The sequence below is a fragment of the Lynx rufus genome, unplaced genomic scaffold (genome assembly GCF_022079265.1).
Source record: "Lynx rufus isolate CCGP_SWC_20201006 ecotype Redwood Valley unplaced genomic scaffold, mLynRuf1.p SCAF_3, whole genome shotgun sequence".
Taxonomy (NCBI): Eukaryota; Metazoa; Chordata; class Mammalia; order Carnivora; family Felidae; genus Lynx; species Lynx rufus.
Window position 1 is genome coordinate 52,599,326 of NW_025814845.1, and position 27,530 is coordinate 52,626,855.

General features: G+C 34.1%; 1 protein-coding gene across 1 annotated transcript in view; it reads right to left on the reverse strand.

The window, feature by feature from the left end:
• Positions 1 to 997: 997 nt before the first annotated feature.
• LOC124521069 (transmembrane protease serine 11G-like) overlaps positions 998 to 27,530 on the reverse strand; it is a 52,263-nt gene continuing 25,730 nt past the window's right edge. Inside the window, exons 4-11 of the mRNA XM_047092249.1 lie at positions 26,918 to 27,036; positions 23,813 to 23,880; positions 23,016 to 23,176; positions 9,842 to 9,880; positions 8,791 to 8,962; positions 7,413 to 7,672; positions 3,648 to 3,790; positions 998 to 1,156 (exon numbers count right to left, since the gene is read on the reverse strand). Of these exons, the coding sequence (XP_046948205.1) occupies positions 998 to 1,156; positions 3,648 to 3,790; positions 7,413 to 7,672; positions 8,791 to 8,962; positions 9,842 to 9,880; positions 23,016 to 23,176; positions 23,813 to 23,880; positions 26,918 to 27,036 (1,121 nt within the window). The remainder of the gene's footprint in view (positions 1,157 to 3,647; positions 3,791 to 7,412; positions 7,673 to 8,790; positions 8,963 to 9,841; positions 9,881 to 23,015; positions 23,177 to 23,812; positions 23,881 to 26,917; positions 27,037 to 27,530) is intronic.

Below are 27,530 nucleotides of genomic sequence, written 5' to 3' on the forward strand. Positions count from 1 at the left end.
GAATATCTAATTTATATTGGCTTTTTATTCTGTGGGTCCTTTACTTGTTCTGAAGTTGATTGAAAATAAAGCTATTTAGAAAAGAAAATGCAGTAAGATATAATAAAACATAAGTGAAAAGTTAATTTATACCAGGTTTGGAACATCTCTCATTTTTAGAGATGGAAAGGAAATCCTTCTCACAGAGTCCTTTTATCTTCTCATTTCCATCTAACAAAAAGACCAAGAAACTTTCTCTTTATTTTCTAAATACAAAAAAAAAAAAAAAAAGGCATTTTTAGGTAGTGTATCACAGAATCTGTGCTAGGCAGTGTTTTCAGTTTTCCTGTCTGGTACACAGATTTATTTATTGTTCCAAAGCAAATATTAGGTAGTTGTTTAGAGTTTAAAATCTACACTGTCATGTCAATGTTTTTCAAGTCTCAGAGAGAGGTGAATGTGCATGTGAGGACAAATGGGAAAGGGCTGATAGGAGGGCCATCTCTTAAGTCCCAGTTTCATTCCTAGTGCCCCTCCATCATTTGTGTTCACATTGGCCAGAAGTAATTACCTTGATTTGTTGAGTACAGTGAACCTACAGATTCTTAATGAAGATTATTTGGTGAGGAACATGAAAACTGTGGAGTCAGGGAAGGGCAGTGTGCCCTGTCGGGGAAGAAAAAATAAAGCATGCTTAGCCAATTGGTACTTGTCTGATTAAACTGGATTGTTCTCATTTTAAATGAGTAGGAACAGAAAAATGAGCAAGGAGATCATGGGAGACACTTAGCAGCAATGGCAGATCATTGTGGAGTTGATGATATCTTGTATATTCAGATTAGCAAAACATTTCAGATGATGTAAAAGAAAGTCTGCTTTCCTCATGTTTAAGGGGAATGTTGTCCGTTCATGCTTATTTGCATCTTGAACTCGATGACAATATACATAGCAACACATTCTAGCAACGCAATTTGCTAGCGACCACATTAACATTTTGGATGTACAGGTGATTGTTGCATTAGATGTTGGTTTTAGATTTAATCCAGTCCCGATAACAAGTCACTTTGGTGTAAAGTCCAGGCTTGTTTTCTTTTCCACAGTCTATTCCCCAGCTTACTATCCCAATAAGATACCAGTTTCTATCATGTGCTATAACCAGAGGTCCTCCAGAATCACCCTGTAGGAGAAGAAGAAATGTACATTGTCAATGCAATAAATAAAGGGGAGTAAAAAATGAAAGTTTATGAGCCTGTGAATGACTACTAAATTACTATTTTAAATAAAAGTATGTAGGGGTGCCTGGGTGGCTCAGTAGGTTAAGTGTCTGGCTTCAGCTCAGGTAATGATCTCATGGTTTGTGGGTTCGAACCCCATGTCAGGCTCTGTGCTGACAGCTCAGAGCCTGGAGCTTCTTTTGGATTCCGTGTCTCCCTCTCTCTCTGCCCCTCCTCTGCTCATGCTCTCCCTCTCTCTCACGTATAAAATAAAAACATTAAAAAATAAAAAAAATAAAATAAACAAAAGCATATAAAATGAATTCTGTTTTTACTTACCATTGTTATTAATACAATTGAATTTATTGCTTATTACCTGTTTTTATCTTACTACTTCTACTTACCTGTGTTAATATCTTCATCTGGAATAGTGTGAATAAAGCTAATATTTCAGTTTTACCCTTGTATAGTTTTTAGTTTTGCTCTATCTAAACAGGGAGCACAAGCTGAACCTGAGTCCAGGCATACAATAATAGTTACATAACTGATGAACTCAAGGCTCAACTATATGTCACCTCCATGAAGCCTCTTCTGGTAGCTAGATATAGTCACTTGCTATGAATTTGTGTTTTTTTTTTTTACTTTTTAAAATATTTCTTTTTGAGAGAGAGAGAGAGAGAGCGAGCAGTGGAAAGACAGAGAAAGAAGAAGACACAGAATCTGAAGCAGTCTCCAGGCTCTAAGCTGTCAGCACAGAGCCTGATGCAGGGCTCGAACTCACAAACCGTGAGATCATGATATGAGCCAAAGTCAGAGGCTTAACTGACTGAGCAGCCACCCAGGCACCCCATATTTGAATTGCACCTTGTTCCACTCATACCAATTGATAGGAAGGTGTCCTGGAATAGGTGTGTGAAGAGAAGGGTATGCAAAGGGCACTCCAGGCAAATATGCACTATTTATCACTGACAGGCTTTTGTTTCCAAACTAATGTTTAATCCCTAGCCCAAGTGAACTGGTTTGAAGTGTGTGAATCCTGAGGACTTCCCTGATATCTTTAACCGAAGGTTTAGACAGATGATTTTTAAATTTATCTTTTAGCAATAAACCTATATGGAAGCCCATTATAGACTTATTGATTAAGACAAATGATCCTGTTTGAAGCAGGCCTGGGATCCTAGAGTTTTGGCTCTTAGCTCCCTTCCGTTCTCTTCCCATGTAGCCTTTAGGGCTCAGTGGACAGAGTGTGAAAACTCTGGTTACTAAAAGCAATGCTTCTCAGCTCTTTTCCTGTAAGACCACATCCTAATTTAGGTCCTTAGTATTTTACTTTGCTGCTAGCGAAGGAAGCATGGGAACATGGACCAATGGAAAGAGAACATCTTTTACATAGATTTATGTTTCTGCTCAAAAGTCATGTTATCCGGTTGTGTTGTGGACAGCCTTGTTTTTGCTTCTCCTCAGGAAGGAAAGTGAGTGGAAGGAGATCTTGTATTCAGAATATGTAGCCAAATCCTAGGTTTTTGTTCTTTTCGTTACTTGTTTGCTATATTATTAGATTGTAAATTCATTGTGGGTTCAGTGTAGGCTTTTTTTTTAAATGTTTATGTTTCCTTCAGTAATTGCCACATTACCTTGCAATATACAAAACAAATGGAATGAATAAGTGAATGAATATTTATTATATCACATTACAGCCAGGTAGTGGCAGATCAATAGTGGGCCCTTTGCATTTAAGTAAAGCACTCATATGTGTCAAATTCTCAAAACATTTCCTAATCTTTTAAGAATTGCTAAACTATTGGACCCAAGTTAAAATCTTCATTATTTTAGTTACTTATTTTTAGTCTTTTAAGTAGCCTGACTTTAAAACTGATATTTTCCTTAAATGCTTAATCCTAAGATTTTGTATGGTTTAGTGAAATGCTATTTATTTACTTTTTAGATATAATTTGTGAGGCAACACTTTCATATGAATAAGTGTTGATAAATGTATTCTCTTCCTAAATGGTGTGATTCTATATGAATGTGGACTGCTAATGGTCAAAAGGGTTAAGCACTGGTGGGATGATGGCTCTGGCCATGGAGGGATCTTCAGACTCCATTCCATAGTGCCTTACAAGTAGTAGGGGTCAGATACCTAATTGGTTATCATTGAGACTTGAAGCAATGATTGTGTGGCTCCCTGGCTTGGTTTCTACTATCTGCTTCCAGTCTTTTTCTCTAATCAAAGTACTAATTTGCAACTGATGGTCCTTTTTTACATATGGTTCTGGACAATACGAGGGTGTTAAATGAGGAGTATTTTTTAAGGTTCTCCCATTCCCTCTTTTTACACTCTCTTCCCTCCTCGTCAACTTAATTTTATAGTTGTATGAAGTGACATCGGTCTATAGTCAGTGAGGCCACCTCCATTCAACACACTCATTTTTGTGGATTTGAGTCTATTCTTACCTCACAGGCATCTCGCTTTCCTGTCAAGAATCCAGCACATATCATTCCTGATGATACAGCACCACCATATACATGAACTTGATTACATACATCATTACTTATGATCTCTACTTCAACTTGTCGCAGAGTATTGGGAAAAGGGCCTAAAGAAGAAAATAATTAATAGATGAAGAATTTTCACATTGTTGCTTATGATAGTTAATTGTTGTGTTTTATAAAGGATGTACTGGTGATAAGATATATGTCTTAAAGTTGTAGGACTCTGAGCTCGATGACAGTGCTCAGGTTCAAGTTCTATTTCTTGCGTGCCTTCTAGGTGCTAGGTACCATTCTTGGCACATTTACTTCCACTATCTTATTTAATCCTTGCAACAACCAACAAAAGTAGATATGAATATTCTCTTTTTCAGATGAGAAAACCAAAGCTTACCTGGTTATGAGTCTTTCTCTGATCACATAGCTAAATGGAGGATAACATCATATTTAAACCCAGGGCATTTTTCACCACCTGGGAAAATCTGTGATAGTTTACCTTACCTTACCTGGAAATCTGCCACATCACTTTAAAAAACACAGCTATAATGGGAATTGAAAATCCTTCAGGAAGAGCAGTATAGAGTGAGGTTGTATGATCAGAAAGTAATTTTAATACTGAATAAATGGAACCCTACTGCTTCATCAGAAAGACCATATCTACTTTGATAATAGCTCAAATGGCTGTCCACAACTAATTCCAAGGTAAGTAACCAATACCAAGATAAGATTTAAATCTTGTTTTACTAATAATCCACACATTCATTGATTTGTTGTTATATGAAAAGTGCTTTTAATTGTGTATTGTACCGTTTTAGTCATTGTATTCTTCTCATTACCCCTGAGCAGCTTTAATTTTAAAGACTGTATTAGTCCTTCATATAAAGATGGATGCACTGTTTACAAAAGGTTCAAAGACAATTAAAAGGAGGAAGGAGGGCAGTGCTGTCAATCTGACCAACGAATCAGGGTAATTCTGTGCTAAAGACTCTAGGCTTAGCAGTAGCACGTGTGAGTTTGAATACTGCACAATTTATGTGCTATTTAGCCTTGGGCAAGTTATTTAATCTCACTAAGCATCAGTTTACTCGCTAAAAGGAGTAAATGATACCTATCTCACATGTCTGTTGTAAGGGTTAAAAAATAATTAATGTTAGGGTGCTGGGTTGCTCAGTTGGTTAAGTGTTTGACTCTTGATCTCAGCTCAGGGCATGATCTCATGGTTCATGAGTTCGAACCCTGCATCTGGCTAACACTGTCAGTGAGGAGCCTGCTTGGGATTCTCTCTCTTCTTCTCTATCTGTCCCTCTCCCACTTGTGCTCCATCTCTCTCTCTCTCTCTCTCTCTCTCTTAAAATAAATAAGTAAACTTAAAAAAATAATTAATGTAACCAATTATGATAGTGCTTTGTCCCACATTTAGATTTCAGCCAATGGAAGCTATTGGAGTGGATTGTAGAGTATGAAATTATGTATTTAAAACCCTCATGGTACTAAGCTGCACTTCAATGTCAAAGATGGCTAGTGAGTGCTAGAGCTTTTATAAGAGAAGATATAGGTTTCTAGGGATTTTGTCACTAACTGTAAATAAATCTAATTCTCTGTATTAAGCCTAGTAAATTCACTTACCTAGCGTTAACTATCTTGCTGAAAAACTAAGCCTAAATCTTTTATAGTCATTAAAGATTATCTAGGATCTGGTGCATTTCTTCACCATTTTTAAGCACTGGAGGGTCATTATATGACCATTTTCTCTTCATTTCTGATTCTCTTTGAAATGGTCCTAGTGAAAGAATCTGCTCACTATCTATTCTTTATACAGATTTTTAGAACAGGCTAAACTATTTGTGTAGATGCTTCAGCAATATTCAATACTATCTCTTTTGTCCTCTCTAATTGACATTTAAAATTTATAGGTATTCCTAGGTTTTAATCAACTGTATTTAAACTATTTATAATTTCTGTGTGCCTACTTTTATGTGTTATGTTAATTGGCCTAGGATGCCTAGTTTTAAACTTCAAGTGCTTATAATTCCTTAATCTCAACTTTTAAAAAGTCAATTCAAGTGCTTAACAATATAACAAGCTATTTTACATTATCAACTATTCAAGGAAGAAACCATCCAGAATAGAAAGTTTCTATTTTACAAGCTGTCTGGTAACAAGATTTCTAATTAGATATAATTGGAAAAATTTGGGGAAGTAAGAGAAGAAAACCTTAGTCCTTGTCTCAGTTTCAAAATACAGAGAAAACCATAATCAAATATTTAATGCTTAACTTTAGACTGACGTCTTACAAATTTATAACATTATTTCTGGAAAGTATACAACTTGTTAGAGTAGATCAAAGTTTAGTAATCTACACACTATTGGGCATTGAACGATTCATGATGAAGTCCCAAATCACTCCCAAACTACTACTCTGGGAGGGGGTGGTGTTAAGTTTAATTAGGGTCTAGAGGAAGTGTAGTGGTATTGCCCTAGTGCTAGATGCTTTCCATTTCTACTCTAGTCAGTATAGTGGCCTTCTAATCCCAAAGGATTTGATTCCTCTTTGTTCTCATCACCATTGCCTATAGAACAAGGCAGATCCCCCAAGATGAGGAAAAGAACTCTCAGATTATAATGACAGTATAACAACCTGGACCCAACATCAGAATTTTGGAGTTCATATTGAAGGGAAGCAGATTTCTATAAAAATGAAGTGACAGAGACTTAGTACATAAAAGCTATCTTTGGAGCAAGTACATAAATAAGACTATAACTTTTTAACAAGAGACTGGAACAAGAATCAGAAATTCAAAGGCTGCTTAAACTATATGTAAATTGCTCACCTAAGAAAGGTAGAAACAGAGACTCCTATCAAGATCTGAAGATCTATCTTTGCAGTGTATTGTGTGTTATTAAATGTAGTAAAATGTTGTACTTTTGAACTGTATAAATCCTGAGGCTTAAAACCTGCTCCATAGATACATGGATCAGAAAGGTCCCATTTAATAGTTAGCATCAGGCATGACATTTAAATTGTTTACTTAAAAAAATTGCTTAAGTCTGTTTTTGTTTAGTTGTATGACACATTACAGAAATTTATCGTTATTACTGCTCACAAATCACATACTTTAAGATTCATGCAGCCATGGCAGAATCTCTACATGTAAAAGACAGCAACACGGGGCTCCTGGGTGGCTCAGTTGGTTAAGCGTCTAACTTTGGTTCAGGCCATGATCTTACAGTTTGTGGGTTCAAGCCCTGTGTTGGGCTCTGTGCTGTCAGCTGCAAGCCTGGCGTCTGCTTTGGATTCTGCATCTCCCTCTCTCTCTGGCCCTTCCCTGCTCATGCTCTATCTCTCTGTCTCTGTCTCTCTCTTTCGAAAATAAATAAACATTAAAATTTTTTTAATACAAAAAAGAGACAGAAACAAAGAAGTAAATGATATGAAAAAATATGCCTTAATAATTTTTGAAAAGGAAGTTATAACTAGCTGTAAAATTATAACTAAAATAGCCCATAAAGAAAGCATTAAACATAGATACTGTCTAATAGTAATAGCCAAAGTTGCCATAAGTCACCATATCTGGTTTTTTTGTTTGTTGTTTTGTGATATTTTTCATGGGACATCTTGATTTCATCTCTTACATTCAATATTTTGAAATTGTATCTTATTTTATATCTGCATTCAAATGGAAGACAGCTTTGCATTTTTTGCTTAGTTCTTTTTACTGAGATACTCACCATTAGCTTTTAATGCTCCCCATCCAGTGACAAACACTGGACTCTGAGGCAAGACTTCAAAAGTATCATCTGGGAGACAGACTCTGCCCACATCATTGGAAAAGAGGACGGGGGTGGAAAGCTTCACCACAGCAATGTCGTCATCATGCTTATGGGTAGCATAGTTGTTGTGAATGATAATTGATTGTATCTTTCTTCTCATCAGAGGAGGGCTGAGAGTTGTTCCAAAACTAGCCATCCAGAGTTTGGGGTTTTTGTAACTGATCACAGATTAAAAGTATTACAGTTGGTTCATTTCTGATCTAAAGTTGCCCAGGACTCCGAATAAGCATAGGACATAGAGGTGGTAGAAGGGAAAATTGTTTAAGGTGAAGGAATCTACTGCTGAAATCATTGTTGCACTATATACTAACTAACTTGGATGCAAATTTAAAAAATAAATTAAAAAAAAGAAAAAAGTGAAAAGAAAATTGTTTAAGGTGATAGTTGATCGGGGTCTTCCCACTCTACTTGAGGTATCTCCCCCAGGATTGCTCTGCTTCATTTAGGTGATACAAATCCACCCCGCCTCCCCATTCTAAGGTGGCTTACTCCCCTTGAGGGGGAGTTTGTATTTTCTAAAGGAAACAAAATATTATTGCTAGTTTTGATTATGAAAGAAATACAAAGTAGTTGAAAAGCCTATAAATAAATAAAAAATTAGACTTATGTGCCCATATATGTACACATCCATGCACATATATACCCCCATATGCATGCAGTAATATAAATGTATGTATAGCTATTGAGAGAGAAAGAAAGGGAGAAGGGAGGGAGAAGGAGAGGGAGAGGTGTCAACTTGGAGGCACACTTTATATGTTGATTGTTTTGTCATCCTTTATTTTTAGTTAACATTTTACTCAGAATATTTTCCCACTTGATATGAATTTCACTAGATTTACTGTATCTCATTATTATCTCCATGTATCCCATATGTTACATCTTCAAAAAAGATATAATTAAAGTGCAGGACTAAACACATTCATGTAGGATAATCTGATGTAAATTTGTGCATCAGGGTACTATTAGCAGAGTTAAAAAATCCACAATATATCTTAGGAAAACTGGTGAGTGTGCTTAACTTTTGAAGTGTTGTCTTGTTCTTAGTTACATTAGGATTGCTGGGGAATATATTTCCAGTTGCAGCTGAAGATTCTCTAATTTTTCTACTATTCTTTAGTTACTGTCATTTCTTCCTAAGCCTGCTTCACAATGTTGAGTTCCCGTGGGAGGCCTAAGGTGCTCATAAAAGAATGAAAAATTTTTGAGAATTATGAGAGATGAAGGTAAGAAAAGAAGGTGAAATTGGTCATCCTGCTGGTATAGACTGAGGACTTACATGTCAAAGCAGTGAGCAGCAGTCAGGAGCCACTCCTCACTGATCAAAGACGCGCCACAGAAATGGATGCCGTCCATTTGCAGGCTGGCTTGCCATGGCCAATCAGCTCTTTTTGCAGGATAACCTTCAGCAATTCGTTCCATGGATGGAAACTCTCTCCCTCTACCACAACCTGTCAGAAGGAAATAAGATAGTTTTGTTTTGTTTTATTTTTATTTTATTTTATTTTATTGTTTCATTTTAGTTGACACACAATGTTACATTAGCATTAGCTGTACATTATAGAGATTCAACTTCTCTATCATTATGCTGCGCTCGCAACAAGTGTAGCTATAAGATGGTTATTTATAAACAGTGTTTTAAACATGTCAAGGCATGTTTAGCACATAAAGATGGAAACAGTTATAAGTTTGTCTTGCCTTCAAAAAATTAATCAAAATTATGTAATAGAATAATGATCATTCAAATTGAAAAAGGATTAACTTAAAAAATAAACTATTTAATATCCTCCCTAGTGCATTTAAAGCAATTTCAGTTTAAAGTTTGTTTTTTCATATCTTACTAGGTCATTTTCTTATGTGCAACAGTTTACTTCATGATCGTTGACAATTTTGAGTGCACAATGTATGCTACTTATTGCAGAAAAGTACCTCTGGTACATTTAAAATACCTAATATTATAGCCATTACCCAAATGTATCAAAATTCACATATTAAAATTAATGGGTGTTATTTAATTCTAAGCAAAATTTTCTACTTTAACAAAGTGAGCCAAATAAGAATAAATACAATAAAATGATAGGGAATTGTTAAAATAAGTTATCAGGGAAACATTCTGTGAGGAATAGTAAGTTATTTCCAAGGAGCCCATATAGGCATGGCCAATTATTATTAATAATAATTTTTCCTCTTACAGAGTGTTAAATCATGTATCTATTCAGAGATATTTCATACTTTTGGGAAATAGTAAACCTGGGGATAGAGAAACTCTAGCGGTATTTTGAATTTTAGCATTTGATTTACAAACATCACAGGGGTAGTCTCGAACTTACAGCTGTTCAGAATGTGCTCTGCTTGTGCTTCATTCATATCTGGAAAAAGCAAGATGATTTCTCAGCAGTAGAACAATTATAATTTGGAAACACTATGCCTACATGACATGAATATTTCTGGTTGGGATGAGCTGAGTTAGTCAGGACATTCTTTAATTTTAAGGCAATAAAATGAAATCCCACCAGAAGAAGAGACCTGGGTATAAATTAAACCCTTCTTCTAACTCTTTATGGACTCTGGGAAAATCCTGGGTTATGATTTTAAAATCATCTGCATAGAGAAGGATATTATTTTTCTTGAAGGAAGGCTACATCTAATTAATTTAGCCATAGTAATTTATTAAAATGCAAGTCAAACAGAAGAGGGTCTAGGACTACTTTTACATGTGTACTGTTATATGGTGGGCACCATTTCCTTCTGTCCTCATTCACACATTAGTGATATGGTAAAGGCACTCAAAGCATCTTAGATGCCTGACATCTCCACAGAGTCTCCCAGTAGAATAAAGGTCCACCAGTGTACTAATGAATCTTCAAAATATGTTAGTCATTTTATCATAAAGTAAAATAGAAGAAATCATGATCAGTGACTGCTCCCCGAAATTATATGAATTGTTCCTCATGCCAGATAATATAATGAATAATCCAGATCCACAGTTTTGTTAAGTTGAAAACTAGTGTGGAGTTCTGGTAAGCCTGAAAAATTAATGCATCTTTCAGACTCTAAACTCAGATTGAGTTCATCAGCAGGGAACTAAGCTTATGTTTATTACTGTTTATTAGAATGAATCCCTTTGAATTAGTTTTGCTAATAATTCTCTAGTGGCTTCCCTGATCTTTATAACTGAAACTTCCTACCTGGATCTGCATGACATGGTCCCTATTTACGTCTTTGTTGTCATGTTGAACTGTTCTTGCTTTTAGCCATGACTCAGTGGTCACCCTGGCCGTTCTGTTTCTTGGCTGTGCCAAGGTGTTCATACAGTCTTTATTCTAGTTTTCCCCTGCCAGAAATGCTCTTCCCTTGGCCATTTTTATGGTTGGTTCCCTATTGTCATTCAGAAATTAAAGTCTTCTCCTCAGACAGGCTTTCCATGACAAATCAAAGCAACCTCCCATTCTCTATTCTCTTTATTGAATATGAAAATTCAAATTATTTGATATAACTTTTGTTTACTTATTTTTTAGTGGGCCATTGTCTTTCTTATTCCAATTACGATGTTCTATGAGGAGAGGTAATTTCCTGACACAAATAGGTTCTTAATAAATACTTGCTAAATGAATAATGAGCAGTTATGATAACTAGTAATTTACTGAGTCCTATCTACTAGGGAGTATGACAAACATTGCTTATATCCTCCCAATAGCAGTACGAGGCAAAAGTATTAAGGATATAATTTAAATACTTCTTCAGGTATAAAGCTTGTTCTACAACCATTTCACTGTAAGGTCAATTATAGTCTAGTGTCACCTTCTGTAGGAATGGAACAATGAGAGGAGTGGAATTATGGTCAATTCATGAGTAACTAGTCTGGGCTTATTTCTATCTGCGGCAACTACTGAGGGACTTCAGAGAAGACATGAAATCTCCTAGGTGAACGTTACCCAGCAGATGTGCTCCACCTGCAGGACAAAAGTTGAATAGCTCCAATTTTGGAACAAGACTGTAGACTCCCTTTTCTCAGCCCTTCTCCTATAACTAAATACAACTAAATATCCTGAAAATCACCTAGCAGATAACAGTAAAATAACTCTTAAAGCTGGAAGGAGGAAGGCAAAATGGCTAGAGACTACAGTATTTGAAGGACAGTGTGATGAGCTTCCTAGTTTTGTTTTCATCTCACCTACATTTGGACTGGGGACCAAGAAAGGCCTGCAATCTGAAACCATCCATAGGCATAGACAAAAAAATCCTAAGAAAAGTCTGCTCTCTCCGTCCAAATACTGGGAAAGAAGAAGCACAACAGAGGCCTAGTGAGGAGCCCAAATCTCCTGTTTCACAACACAGGGCTGGCTATCTATTTTACTAGCAGCAGTGACAGTAATAAGCCCTTGACCATCCCAAACCCCACTTCCCAATCAGGGCACCAGCTTGCAGACTGACACCCACAGGGACAGCATCAACCTTTATCTCCCCTGTGACATAAGTAGGTTCAAGCCCACCACACCCCTACACGGAGAGGATGGCCAAGGGATACAAGGCAGCTGAGAGAAGCCTGTTTTATTCCCATATATGTTGCTGGCAGCAGGAATTGAGAGGATGTTCCAGAAGACTAGAATAAACACTGCAAGGACTCTGCAAACTAAGTTGTTATTGAAACCACAAAAGTTGGTGAGAATCTATACTCCAAACCTAAACAAGTTGGCTATCTGCCAAAATAAAAGAATTAAATAGGATCAAGAGTCTCCTAACATAAACTGAAATGTTCAGAATACAAACAAGTTACTTGCCATACTGAAACCCAGGAAAACCACACTCTGCATGAGAAAAGAATATCAACAAATACTAATACTGAGATGAATAAGAAGTTGGAAGTATCTGATACGGATTTTAAAGCAGATGCCAGAAAAGTAATTCAGCAGTCAATTACAAATTCTTTTGAAACAAGTGAAGAAATGGAAAATCTGAGCGAAGAAATAGAAATTACAAAAACCAATTGCAAAATTATAGGACTGAAAAGTATAAGTAATAATTATTATTATATTTATACTATTATATTTATATATAATATTATATAATATGTAAATATTATTTACAATAATATTCATATTATTATATTTATTATTAATTATTATTGTTATTAACCCTGCTGGGTGGTCTTAATAATGGAGAGTGGACATGGGGGATAGAGTCAGTAAACTTGAATTAAATTAAATAGTGTTTACTCAGAAGAACAGAGAGAAAAGAGACTGAAAAAAAATTAAGAAAACATCTGAGATCTGTGGGATGATAACAAAAGATTTAACATTCATATTATCAGAGTTCCAGAAGGAGAAGAAAAAGAGTGTGAGACTGAAAAAGGATTGAAGGAAACAATGGTTGAAGACTTCTCAAATTTGGCTAAAGACAGAGATCCGCAGATTCAAGAAGGTGAGAAAATCTCAAATAGGAAAGACTCAAGTCCACACCAAGATCCATTATAATTAAGTTAATAAAAACTAAAGACAATGAAAAATTCTTAAAAATGGAAAAATGATATATTACCTATAAAGTAACACCAATTCAAATAACAGCAGTTTTCTCATTTGAAACCGTGGAAGACAAAAGAAAGTGGCATAGCATTTTTCAAGCTCTGAAAGAAAAAACTATTAACCACGAATCCTATATCCGCTGAAACTGTATTTAGAAATGAAGAGGAGATGAGTATTCTAGGATGAAGAGAAATTAAAAGAATTTGTTTCTAACAGACCTACTCTTGGAAAAGGGCTAAAGGAAGCTTTCCAAACAAAAAGCAACTGATAATAGAAGGCTAGCACCTTCAGAAAGGAAAGGAAGAGACAGAATGTGTAAACACAGAAATAAACATAATACACTATTTTTCACTTCATGAGTTTCTTTAAACATATTTTATGGCCAAAGGAAAAGATGTGACACCATCTCATGTGCTGAATGTATACAGAAGAAATACTTAAGAAAAATATATCTAAAAAATGGGGAGGGCACAGGCCACATGGAGGTAAAGTTTTTATACTTCATTTGAAATGTTGACATCAGTAGGTTGTGGCTAGTTACATGTGTGCATATTAATACATAAAGCAACCACTAGGACAATTATACATAGTGATAAACTTAAAAACATTACAAATAATCAAAATGGAACTCTAAAAAAATATTGATGTTACCCACAGGGAGGGAGAAAACAAGCAACAGAGACATAAGGCACAGCACAAATAGAAAGCATTTGTAATAAAATGAGAGACTTAAGCTCTAACATATCAATAATTACTTTAATGTGTAAATAGTTTAAATACATCAATTAAAAGAGAATGGCAGAGTATAATTAAGAAATGGCTCAACTATTTTCTTTTTACACTGAAATATCTAAATTGAAAATAAAAGGTTGAAAAAGATATATCACACAAATATGAATCCAAAAAAAACAGTAGTGGCTTTATTAATTTCAGATAAAGTGGACTTCAGAGAAGAGAAAAATTACTGGGAACATAGAGGGACATTACATAATGATAAAAGGATCAGTTTACGAAGAATATGTAGCAACTTTGTGTGTTTACAAATAGCAGAGCTTCAAAATACATCAAGCAATAACCGAAAGAGCTGGAAGAAGGAATAGACAAATTCACAATTATAGTTGGGACTTCACCATCCTCTAATATCAACAATTGACAGGATTACTAGCCAGAAAATCAGCAAGGGTATGGAATTAAACAACATCAACAACAAGACCTAATTGACATTTATAAAAAACTCCATTCAGCAATAACAGAAGGCACATTCCTTGCAAGCAGCCATGGGATGTTCATTAAACTGGACCATATCCAGTATCATAATCTTCTGCATATTAAAAGAATTGAGATCAGATTATGTTCTCTGTTCATGGTGGGGTCAAATTAGAAACCAATAACAGAAAGGCAATGAGAAAATCTCCAAACACGGGATTAAACAGCAGACTACTAAGTAATATGGTCCAAGAAGTCCCAAAGAAAATAAAAACATTACATAGAACTGAGGGAATATGAAAATACAACATACCAAGTATCGTGGGATGCAGATAAAGCATTACAGAGAGGAAAGTTATAGTACTAAATGCTTATGTTAGAAAAGAGAAATAATCTCAAATCAACACTCTGAGTTCCTAACTCAAAAAAAATAGAAAAAGAAGAGCAAAGTAGGCCTAAAGTAAGGTAGAAGAAGGAAATAGTGAAGAAAAAAAATCAATCAAGATCAGAATTTCAATCAAGAGTTAAAACAGAAGAATAATATAAAAAAATCATTGAAACAGAAAACACTGGTTGTAAGAAAAAAAATCAATCGAATTGATAAGCTTCTAGAAGATTGATAAAGATAAAAATAAAGAAGACAAAAATCACCAATATCAGCAATTAAATGAGGGGATATCACAAAAGAGCCTGCAGCCCTTATAAGTTAATTAAGGAATACTTTGAACAACCTTACATTCATAAGTTTGATAATTTAAAAGAAAAGGATGAATTCCTTGAAAACCATAAACTACTAAAATTCATCAAAGATGGTATGGATAACCTGAACAGTCCTACTGTTAAAGAAACTGAATTTGTAATAAAAGATTAGAAAAGAATCCTTAGGCCCAGATGGCTTCACTGGAGATTTTGGCAAAACATTCAAAGAATTAACACCACTTTTACACAATTCCTTCTAGAAACTATAAGAAATGAGAACATTTCCTAATTTATTTGATATAGCCAGTATTATCCTAATACTGGAACTAGATAAGAAAAGAAAGCACACTAATATCTGTCATGAATTTAGATGCAAAATTCTCAGCAAAATTTTAACCAATTGAATCCAGCAATGTATGTAAAGAATAATATGGAGTGATGAAGTGGGTTTATTCCAGGTACGTAAGGATAGTTCAATATTTGTAAATCAATTAATGCAATCTTCCATACCAACAGACTACAGAACAAAATTATATGATTATGTCAATTGATCTAGAAGATATATTCAACAAAATTTGGCACCTGTCACACCACCACACCCATCTATCATAGTCACAATAAAAACATTTGAAAATAACAAGTGTTGATGAAGATTGGGAAATATTAGAACCTTTATACATTGTGGTGAGAATGTAAAATGATGCAGCCACTGTGGAAAACAGTTTACAGTTCCCTAACAAGTCAAACATAGAGTTACCATATTGCCCAGAAATTCCACTCCTAGGTATATATCCAACAGTATTGAAAACTGATATTCAAATACTATACACCAATATTTATAGCAGTACTATTCACAATAGCCAAACAATGGAAACAGCACAAATGTCCATCAACTGATGAATAGGTAAACAAAATATAATATATCTATAAAGTAAAATATTATTCAGCCATAAAAAGAAATGAAGTATTGATACATCCTAAAACATGGATGAACTCTGAAAATATTATGCTAAGTGAAATAAGCCAGACACAAAAGTAACATATTATATGGACTCATCTATATGAAAAATCCTGAATAAGTAAATCCATAAATACAGAAAATTAACTAGTGGTTGTCAGGGGCTGGGGGAAGGGAAAATGAGTGCTTAATTGGTTTAGGATTTCCTTTGAGGTCAGGAAAATGTCTTGAAACTAGGTAGAGATAATGGTTGCACGATATTATCAACTTAATGCTACTAAATTGTACACTTTAAAATGGCTAATGGTTAATTTTATGTTACATAAATTTTATCTCAAAAAACCACACCCATTTATGATAAAAACTCTTGGTCCATTAAGAGGTATTTTCTCAACTTCTTTGATGAACATTTACAAAAAACCTATTTCTAACATCATACTTAAAGGTGAAAGATTGAATATTTTCCCTCTATGATAGGAAATAAGGCAAGAATAGCCACTATCATCACTCTTATGTAACATAGTACTGGAAGGTCTAGCCACTGAATAAGATAAGAAAAACAAATAAAAGGCATACGCATTGGATAGAAAAAAAGAAAACTCTATTTAAAGATGACATAATTGTGTACATAGAAGACTCCAAGGAATCTACCAAAAAAAAAAAAAAAAAAACACCCACAACAGCCTAGAATTAACAAGTGAATTTAGTAATGTTGCAAAGTACAATATCAATACTCAAAAATCAATTGTATTTTTATATGCTGACAATAAGCAAGTAGAAATCAAAATATAAAAACATGTTTACAGTTTCTCCAAAGAAAATGAAATATTCAGTTATAAATGTAACAAAAATGTACAGGATTTGTATGCTGAAAGTTAGAAAATGCTGATACTCGGGGCGCCTGGGTGGCGCAGTCGGTTAAGCGTCCGACTTCAGCCAGGTCACGATCTCGCGGTCCGGGAGTTCGAGCCCCGCGTCAGGCTCTGGGCTGATGGCTCAGAGCCTGGAGCCTGTTTCTGATTCTGTGTCTCCCTCTCTCTCTGCCCCTCCCCCGTTCATGCTCTGTCTCTCTCTGTCCCAAAAATAAATAAACGTTGAAAAAAAAAATTTAAAAAGAAAATGCTGATACTCAACATAGTAAAAGAGGTCGATTTGCCCCTAATAGATCTATAGGTCTAGCAAAATTTCTATCAAAATCTGTTAGGGTTTTTTTTTTTTTTTGTAGATATATATAAGATTATTCTAAAATTTACTTAAGACCTAAAGTATTTAAAATAATATTGATAAAGAATAATAAAGTGGGAGAATCATCCTTCCCAATGCTAAGCTTGCTATAGAGCTGCAGCATTCAAGAGAGTATGATCCTAGTGGAAGGATAAATCAATGGAATAGAACGAGAACCCAAAAATAGATCCCCACAAAAATGCCCAATTAATTTTTGATAAAGGAGTCAATGTAATTCAGTGAAAGGTGGGCAGCAAAAAAAACCTCACAGCTTACACAAAAATGAGCTCAAAATGGATCATAGACTTTAATATAAGATATAATGTAATGTGAAGCCTTCAAATTTTATAGAGATATGTATAAAATGTTAAAAAGTATAAGTGTAAAATTACAAAATTTATAGAAAAGAACATAGGAAATAATTGTCAGAGACCCAGGACTAGGGGAAGATTTCTTACCAACAACATAATCCATAAAATGAAAGTTTGGTTGGTTGAATCTCATCAAATGTAAAACATTTCCTATCTGTTTATGGGATGAAAAAGCAAATGTCAGAGTAGTAGGAATTATTTACAAATTACATATCTGGCAAAGACCTTGCATCTAGAATACATTAAAACCTTGCAAAATTTGATATTTAAAAAATACAAATCAACTCAATTAGAAAAAACTTGCACATTTTGCCAAAGAGGATGTATAGATGACAAGCAATTAAAAGGATTTTTGCTATTATTAGCTATTGGAGAAAATAAAATTAAAGCCATAATAAGATATCACTATACACCTATCAGAAAGGCCAACATGAAAAATAGTGATAACACCAAATTCTGGCAAAGATTCAGAGAAACTGGGTCACTTATACATTGCCAATGGGAATGCAAAATGTACAGCCACTCTGGAAAGTAGTTTTGTAGTTCCTTTCAAAACTCAAAATGTTTTTATAAACCAAAAAAATATACTCTTGGATGTATCCCAGAAAAATGGAGACTTATTCTTATAGGAACATATATACCAATGTTCATAGCAGTTTCATTGTAATAGCCAAAATCTTGAAACTACCCGAATGTTAGTCAATGGATGAGTGGTTAAACAAACTGTGGAATACAATGGAATACTACTCAACAATGAAGGAACAAATGATTGATACACACATCAACATGGATGAACCTCAAGAAAATTACACTGAGTAGAAAAGGTCAGGTTCAAAATGATACAAAATGTATGGTTTATGTGACATTCATGAAATAATTATAGAGATGGAGAATAGATTAGTGGTTGCCAGAGGCTAGGGATGGGTGGAAGAGATGGGTATAGTTATATCTGTGTCCAGATAACACAAGGACAACGCAATAAGGTACAGTTGAATATATTGATGGTGGTAGTGGTTATGCAAGGCTACATATGTGATAAAATGGCATAGAGCTGCACCTACACATACACACACACACACATACACACACAAATGAGTCCATATATAACTATGATACCTGAATAAGCTCTATGGGTTTTATCTATGCCAATTTCTTGCCTTTGATGTTGTGCTATAGTTGTATAAGATGTTAACTTTACCAAAGGCTGGGGGAAGGGCACAAGAGCATGAGATTTCCCTATAAATTGCTTTGCAACCTCCTGTGAATCTATACTTATTTCAAAATATTTTTAAAAGTCAAGCATCCCAGTGGAAAGTCTGAATTACTTTTCTATTCTTCTTATAGAATATTAAAAACATTGTCATTTGAAGAAGTAATCAGAGAATAAATATGCAGTCAAAAAAATGTAAAGGGATAACAGTGAGGTATTACAGAGGCATACCAAGAAACTAATTAATAAAAATAATGTCCTTTTTTTCTGGATTCTATATGTAGTATATTAGCTTTTTAAAACTTGTGATTTGTGATTTCTTTTTTTTTTTTAATTTTTTTTTCAACGTTTATTTATTTTTGGGACAGAGAGAGACAGAGCATGAACAGGGGAGGGCCAGAGAGAGAGGGAGACACAGAATGGGAAACAGGCTCCAGGCTCTGAGCCATCAGCCCAGAGCCCGACGCGGGGCTCGAACTCACGGACTGCGAGATCGTGACCTGGCTGAAGTCGGACGCTTAACTGACTGCGCCACCCAGGCGCCCCTGATTTCTTTCTTATTCTAACTAAATATTCACTTTCCTACCTAAAATAAAATTTATTTCAATAGTGGGTGAGATATTGGATCTGGTTAAAAAAAATAATATAGTGTTTGATTAGAAACAAGGCATGAAAGGGGTTAAATGAAATATTACTGATAAATCTTCTGGTTAACTTATTATTATGCTAAATAAAACTGCTATGAAATAAATACTAAATTTAGAAGGGAAAAGCCCTACTGGCTGAAAAAACTAAGACCAGAAAACGATTTTAAAATGTTAAAAAATTTTAAATTACACTAGTATGAATGAATAAAAGTGATATCACATGCTATTTGGCTTTGATCTGAGATAATTCACAGAGGCAAAGTTTATGCATTTTAAAAGCAAGCAAAAAAAACCCATAACTGACCTAAATGATTAAAAAAAAAAAAAAAAAAAGACTACCACTTACATCCTCTCCTAGAGTGTGAGGAGCATCAGATTATGCTAGTCCAAAATATGTCACTTTGGTATATGAGTAATTTTGAATCAAAGGTAAGTGAGAAAAAGCAGATACAAGAAATTCCTCTTGCCCTTCCTCTATTTGCCTAAAGGCAGGACGTAAATTTACAAAGATGTCCCTCTTCTTCTCTCTACCAGGAAGGAGAAAGGTTAATTCCTAGAGATAATTTTAGACCCTATCAGCCTGGAGAAGGCACCAGAAGAATCTTTATAACACTTTTACTAACTAGCCCTTATCTCTGTCCTTGAAAGCCTAAAACTACTCTCCTTTGTTCTCTCATTTCTTCACAAATTTGTTCCTTGATGAAGATGCTATAAAAGCCAAATTCTAAGCCACCTCTTTGAGTTACTCATTTTCCCCTACTTATCTTCCATGTATACATCATGCTAATAAACTTTTGTTTCTTTTTTCTTGTTAATCATCTTTTATTACAGTAGTCTTTTATTATAATCAAGAACTCAGAAGTATGAACGGAAAATTATTTTTCCTCCCTACAAGTAAATTCCATGAATTTTTCTTTATATTGTATATATTTATATGATGAAAAGAAACAGAAATAGAGGCATAATTAGGGATCATAAAAGAACTAATAATTTCATGAAAGGTTTAGAGTAAAATCAGTGACTAAAAGTACACTTTCTTGAGACACTGGCAATATTAGCTAATTCTGTCTTCCAACTAATTGTTTTCCCCTTCCTCCCTCCCTCCCTTCATTCCTTCCTTCCTTTCTTCCTTTCTTCCCTTCCTTTCCCTTCCTTTCCTTTCCTTTCCTTTCCTTTCCTTTCCTTTCCTTTCCTTTCCTTTCCGTTTCTTTCCTTTCCTTTTCTTTCTTCTTTCCTTTTTCCCCCAAAATCTAGTCACTAGAATCACTGGAGAGTATTCTGACTTGTATAAAATGAGAAGAAATTTTCATAAAGCTATAAATTTTAGAAAAAAATTCACCAAATTATGCATGAACACTTTAAATTCTGCAATTTTTAAAAATGAGATATACATAGATAACTATTTATCAAACTTGTACTTTATTAACTCTGAAAGCTACACTCAAAGCTTCCCCTTGAGCTTTATTGTGATCCTGTATAAATTACTTTTATAAAATTAAACCTAATATATTTCTGCATTGTTTTTTCTTTGTTGGACTCAAGATATTAGCCAACTAACTCTTCTAATATTTGTGTTTGGGGCCTATGTGTGTGTTTTAGCTTTCCAGGTACCCTTTTCAAGAGATAAGTTAATTCCCCAACTTCCTAGGATCAGTGTTGCTAAAGATACCTGAGAAAGTCCATAAAATAATACATTACATTAATATGTTTATACTTTTCAAAGCATTTTAAAGTTTTTCCAAAGGATAAATTTCACAGTTGCTACTATTTTCATTTTGCAAAATAGGAACTGAGACCATTTTAGCAACTTACCCAAGGCTGCACTACCATGGTTATCGCTGGGACACAGGTCTCCTGACTTCTAGTCTAAGGTTCTTCCCACTACCACCTGCAGTGTCTCCTAGAATACATTCCATGCATTTTTCTTTTTACTATATATACTGAAATGATTTCTCTCACCCTATGAAACTCAGCTTTTGTTTTTAAAATTTTTCTGTATTTTCATGCAGTGCTAAAAGTCTATATGGAACAAGGAATGATTCCAGTTTCCTCAGTGTTCTGTGGTGATTGTTGATTTTAAGACTGCTTATGTTTCATGCTCACTTTCAGGAGATTGAGTTCGTTTACACAGTTAAAGATAGAACATTTTACAAATCCCAACGTCCTGCCCTGTGCTGAGTTCTGTGCTAATCTTGGGTATGTGGTTGTAACTACAGAAGACACATTTCTAATATTCAAGAATGTCAGTCTTTTGCAAAGATAGATGAAATAAAATATGTGCAAATTAATTTCTAAGCACCCTCGGTAAACACAGAAGTCTCAGGATGAATGATGAATCTGAGAAGAGTTTTGCATGGGAATGAAGATTGTCTTAAAAGTAACTTGCTTTGATAGGCAACTGAAGATCTGGTGATGGATGGTTCACCAGGAGATCCCTGAATAGACCAATCCCCATCCTGATCCAGCAACACTGTGAAGGGCCTAAGTGCCCTAACACCACAAAGTGGGAGTCGGGGTGGGCAGATAGATCCAGAAATGATGGAATTTAAATTTCTAACATTTGGCTTCATGGGAGCTCAAGATTAAATCACATTTTTTAAAAAGTCAAAATTTCACATGTACCTATATCCTTAATAAAATGTTTTCTGCAGGAAGTCTTGTCTCTGCTGTCTAAAGCCCAGCACATTGGATTCAGTCTACTCTGTTCTATGTGCATGATAGATACACAGAACTGAATGTTGGCCATTACTCACAGAGACTCAGAGTTCTTCAAGCTATTTTTTTTCTTTCTGGCTTTTGGGAAACCAAATGCAAGTTTCTCTTCTGTTAGTTTATTACAATGTATCTGCTCTAGTGCTCTGGACAGTTTGGTCCAGAGTTTGGGGGGGGGGGTAACCAAGGGAATACTTATTAGTAACTTAATTATCTGTCAGCCTTAGAGTCTCATATCATAGCTTACATAAGTTCTTGTAAATATGACAACTTCAAAGTTAATATATATGAGGCTAACAATAGCCTTGGAATTATAATGAGCTTTGTTTAGTCTCATACCCCAAACATTTATCACCTAGTTCCTTATGCCTGTGTTGCAAATGATACGGTGCCTTTATGCCAGAGGCAGGTATCATCAGGGTCTGACATTTTTCTTATTCTGTTTCCTCTATGGCCCTAGACCAGTCCTATCCTGCATGCTGTAGGAAGGCTTATTGTAGTGTCAGAAAAAGAGCCAGGTCTCCTTTCACAGGAGCCCAAATTATGTTTGTGTTCCACATATCATGATTTCTGTCTTCATACCACTCTTACATTCTGGATTCAGATTGAAGAAAATATTACAACAGAAAGAGCCAGGCACTATAGATTACTGTATCAGTAGCAGAATGCAGGTTTTTATCTCATACATGCTTAATTAATTCAAACAATTCCACCAAGAACTTTAAAAAAATTATATTTGGGTTAAAGTATAATTTGTTTCATAATTATTTCTATACTAACCAAAGGAAGATAATATTTGGTGTCGATTGTGTGGGGATTTGTTTATTATTAAGTAAAGGAGAGATTTAAAAATGAAAAGTGGTTTCATTTTATGGTGAAATAAACTTTTCTCTGTAGTTGAGAATATTGCTAAAATGATAAACTCTAACAAGGGAAGGAAAATGATATTTCTTGCCTCTAAGATGAGGTAATGAAGTATCGGTCTTCAAGAAGCTGTCATTTAATATCAGCTTCTGATGCAAAATGTTGTCAGCTTGCCTTTTTATTGTGTCTGCATTGTTAGAAACAAACTGAAATTTAAGCAATACATCTGTTTTCAAACCATCATTACTTGACCTGAAAAAGAAAAACACCACAATGAGTAAAGTCATAGCCATAGTTGTGATTATTTTATACCTTAGTATTTAAATATTAGTTACATCTTCAAGAAAATCAACATAAATATTTTATGTATTTTATTGTCATGGATTTTTCCTCCTTCCTGTGTCATATAGGTGTTAATACCTGAATTATTCCCTCCTTGTGTAACTTGATCATATTCAGAGAAAGCTGAGTATCTGAGAGTTCTACATTTTTTTTTTCTGGAAAAATACATCAAAAAACACTTGTTAAATCCATCAACTTTGTGTATGTTTTCTTGATTTTTAAAAATTCACAATATCTATTTATTGTTAAAAAATAAAGCAAGCAAAACTGAGAAGAGTATTTAAGGATTATAAGAATCTTTAACTAAAATGCAAGTCTTTAAGAGGACAACCAGTAGAATATATTGTATCAATACCCAAACTAAGAAATTCTCTCCCTATAGGTACTCTATACAGAAAGAATAACAATTAAATGTAATAATATTAAAAAATTTGTGCTCTTGTTAAATCTGAGATTTTTAGATCCTGTCCACAAATGGAACAATTGAAAAATAACTAAATAATACAAATTGTCTTTTCATTATAAAAATTAATTAGTTGTGATTACCTGAGAGTGACAACATGAGACTTGATGTAATAATGATTTAAACTGGATCTTCGAAATATCTGATCTATCTGAAAAAAGAAAAAAAAAACAACAGTAAAGAACTTTTAAAATATGAATTCACACATTTCAATATATCACAAAAATGCCTGTGTAAAATCTGCAGTTATAGCATTTACTTCTAAGTTTGCAACTATCCTCAGAAAGCTCATTTGGGCACAATCCTGGTGTCATAAAGGTCATCCTTATAAGTGGATGCTGATTTTTGAACAATTTGTCACATGATCCAGGATGGCTGATATAAAGAGTTGAATTAAGCTAGATATTTCAGTAGCCAATATAAAATATACATAGGGATGGAGGTGCTGAGACTGAATTTCTTTGAAAATTTGATGTGTATAGTCATTATCATTAAAGCTCAGCTATCATCATTGATTGAAGAATCAGTTTTGTAGGCTTTGGTGAAATTTTTAGGCCATGTTTTGATCCTGTGGCAAATGGAGGAGAGGTGCAGGATGTGTATTTATCAGGTACTTCCTAAAAAAATATATTCATCAAGAAAAAATGCATGAAATAATTACTTAGAAAAGACAAGACTATATATGCCATTTGTATGTCATTTTAGACTTTTCTCTGTGGGATAATTTCTCTGTACTATAAATTCCTAGAATAAATTATTTCTTACTAAAACCACAGCTTGTTAAAGAATCTATGCTTTTACAAACCTGTTTATTATCATTAACTTGTCAAGTTGGCTTCTTGAAAAAAAGACTGATCATATGCCAAACCTTAAGTGAACTTGAGTCTCAATAATCAGTTTCCCAAATCAAAGGTGAAGAGCTGCAAATATTGAAACTGGGTCTGTGTTGAACAAATGCTTTTCATGCAGTTAATTTGATTTATCAGTTCTTTTCTGGCGAAGTGCCATGCCATATCATATTGGATGATTTAGTGAGCATGTTTATTGAGAAATCAATAGCAAAAAAATGAATGACCATGTGTCTTCCTTCTAACTGATTATAAAGGGAAAATTGGTTTTTAAGGAAATATTTTTATAGCATACATACATTTATAGCATACATACATTTGGATTTTAAGGAAATATCTTTATAGCATACATACATTATTTGAGAAAACAAATACATATTCATTGTAAAAAGTTATAAAAAGCAAGCAATACAGCAAAAAGCATTAAAATAATTTCTAAGTCACCATATAGAGAACCTGCTATTCATATTTTTGGTTATGTACTTCCAGATTTTCTACATACATTAATATGTCTTTATATATGATACTTACATATCTTATATATAATCATAAATTTTCTGCTTGCCTCCTTCCATTCTCTTTCCAATTTCATTATTTTTTCTTGTTTCTTTTGAAATCACTGCTTTGTGAACCATGTATTACCCATGGTAATTGAACATATAAACAATTTAGATTATTGAACTCCACAAAAAGTTTCTAAAATTCATTTTAGGCACTGTTTTTAATAATTTCTTTTAGGAAAATATTTCCTAGAACTGTAACTCATAGTCTAAATCAGGGGTCAGCAAATTACAGCCTGTAGGAAAAATCTAGACAACCATCTAAGAATGGTCTTCCCATTTTTTGAATAGTTGAAAAAAATCAGAAGAAGAATATTTTGTGACATCTAACAATTTAACAAAATTCCACTTTAAGTGTCCATAAAGAAGTATTACTGGACCATAGCCATACTTATTTGTTGTATTATCTTATGGCTGCTTTTGCACTCCAGTGACAGATTTGAATAGTTGCCAAGAGACCACGTAGCCTGCAAAATTGAAAATATTTACTATCTGGTAACTTACAGAAAAAAATTGCCAACTTCTGGTCTAAATTACTGTACTTCCCTTAATTATGTTGTCTCCATTCATATTCTAGAGGAGAGGGCCAATTCTAGTGCGTTATTTACTAGTCATCTCCTTGAAGTGTATTTTTATAGTCCTACCACATGACAGGCACTGTTCTAGGCACCAGAAATATAAGAATTAGTAGACTTAGCCCCTCACAAATTCAGAAGGACAAAGCCATACAAAATAATAAGGTTGTAACAAGGTGGTAAGCGCTTTAGCAGAGGTGTATAAAAAGTTCTGTGAGAGCACAGGAAACAGATGCTAACATTTATTTGGACATAACTTTTCATACTTTTTATTCACAACATAAACCAGTCTTCAGAATAACTGAGGGAGGTAGGTGAAATTATACCTGTTTTGTAGTTAAAACTTTGACGGGTCAAGGAGCTTTATCAAAGCTGATAGGCTGTCAAAAATTAAAATTTGGATATGAATATGGATGTCCTGACTTCAATGCTTAGACTGTAATTTAATATTTTGCTTCCTATAACAAAATATACCCTGCCCTGATTATTTTTTCTTAATCAAAATTTCCTTATGATGTGTTTTTGGAAAGACATGTCAATCCCACTCAGTTGTAACCTTCAACTCATTTCATCAGTTTTTACTTTTGGTTGAGGAAATGAAGAAAGAAATATGTCTAAAGCTGGCAAAATGATCTATCATCTTTGGTCAATGCTAGGCACAATAGAAGCTGTGTACACAACTGAAGTCTTCAGTGGAAGAACTGGTCTGTATGTTTCTGTGGTGTATTTTCAGGAATAAATGTTTAGTATAACTTGCCTGGTGGGAAATGTACGAGGCTCATAAATACATTAGGTGGTTAAAAATTGATACATGGTAATGTTTGTGTCTGAATGATTGAGTTATGTTTCCAGATAACTCTAATAATTTCATTTTTTATGTTTGAGCTATTTAATTTTTCTGTTGGGCTTCTATTATTTAGTCTTTGATGCAATTATTCTTTGTCCAGGGTATTTTTCCAATTTTCCTGTGAAAATGTCGGTTAGAGTTGCCAGAGTCAGCAAACTAAAATGTGGTTACATTTCAATTTAAGGAATAGGCATGTTTAAAATATTGAATGAAATATATTTTCAGGAGGATATGAAATTAAAATTTAACTGAGCATTCTGTATTTTATCTGGCAATCCCAGTATAGGTTCAATCATCTCTTAACTTTATTTTAACCTTTTCACAATAGTATTATTGGTAGAAATGATGCCAGACTTACCTCATTATTGACTTTTTGTTTCAGGTCTGTTCTAATTTTTGAGTGCTCAAGTGAAAATTCAGGATTATATTCAATACTGGGGATCTGGAAGGAGGTTTGGTAATAGTAATATTTCTGATCTGGAAGGGAGAACAAAAATGGACATTTTTGCTTTAGTTCATTGAGTTGTATAAATATCAGAAGTAGGGGGGATAACATAGAAAAAAATCCTATAATTGATGAACTATTGGGAATTAAAAATTCAATAGCTGTGGCCAAAACCTCTCTCTAACCTTTTCTTTTCTTTCTTTTTTTTTTTTGAAGTAAAATTGGCATATAATATTATATTAGTTTCAGGTGTACAAGATGATAATTTGATATTTGTATAAACTCCAAAGTGATCACCACAATGTCTTGTTATTGTCTGTCACCATAAAATTGACCCCCTTCACCCTTTTGGCCCATCCCCAACTTCCCCTCTGATAACTTCTTCCTCTCTAGTAACCACTAATCTGTATTATGTATTTATGAGTTTGTTTTGTGTATTTGGCTTGCTTTTATAGACTGCCCATAAAAGTGAAATCATATAGTATTTATCTTTCTTTGTTTGACTTATTTCACTTAGTATAATGCC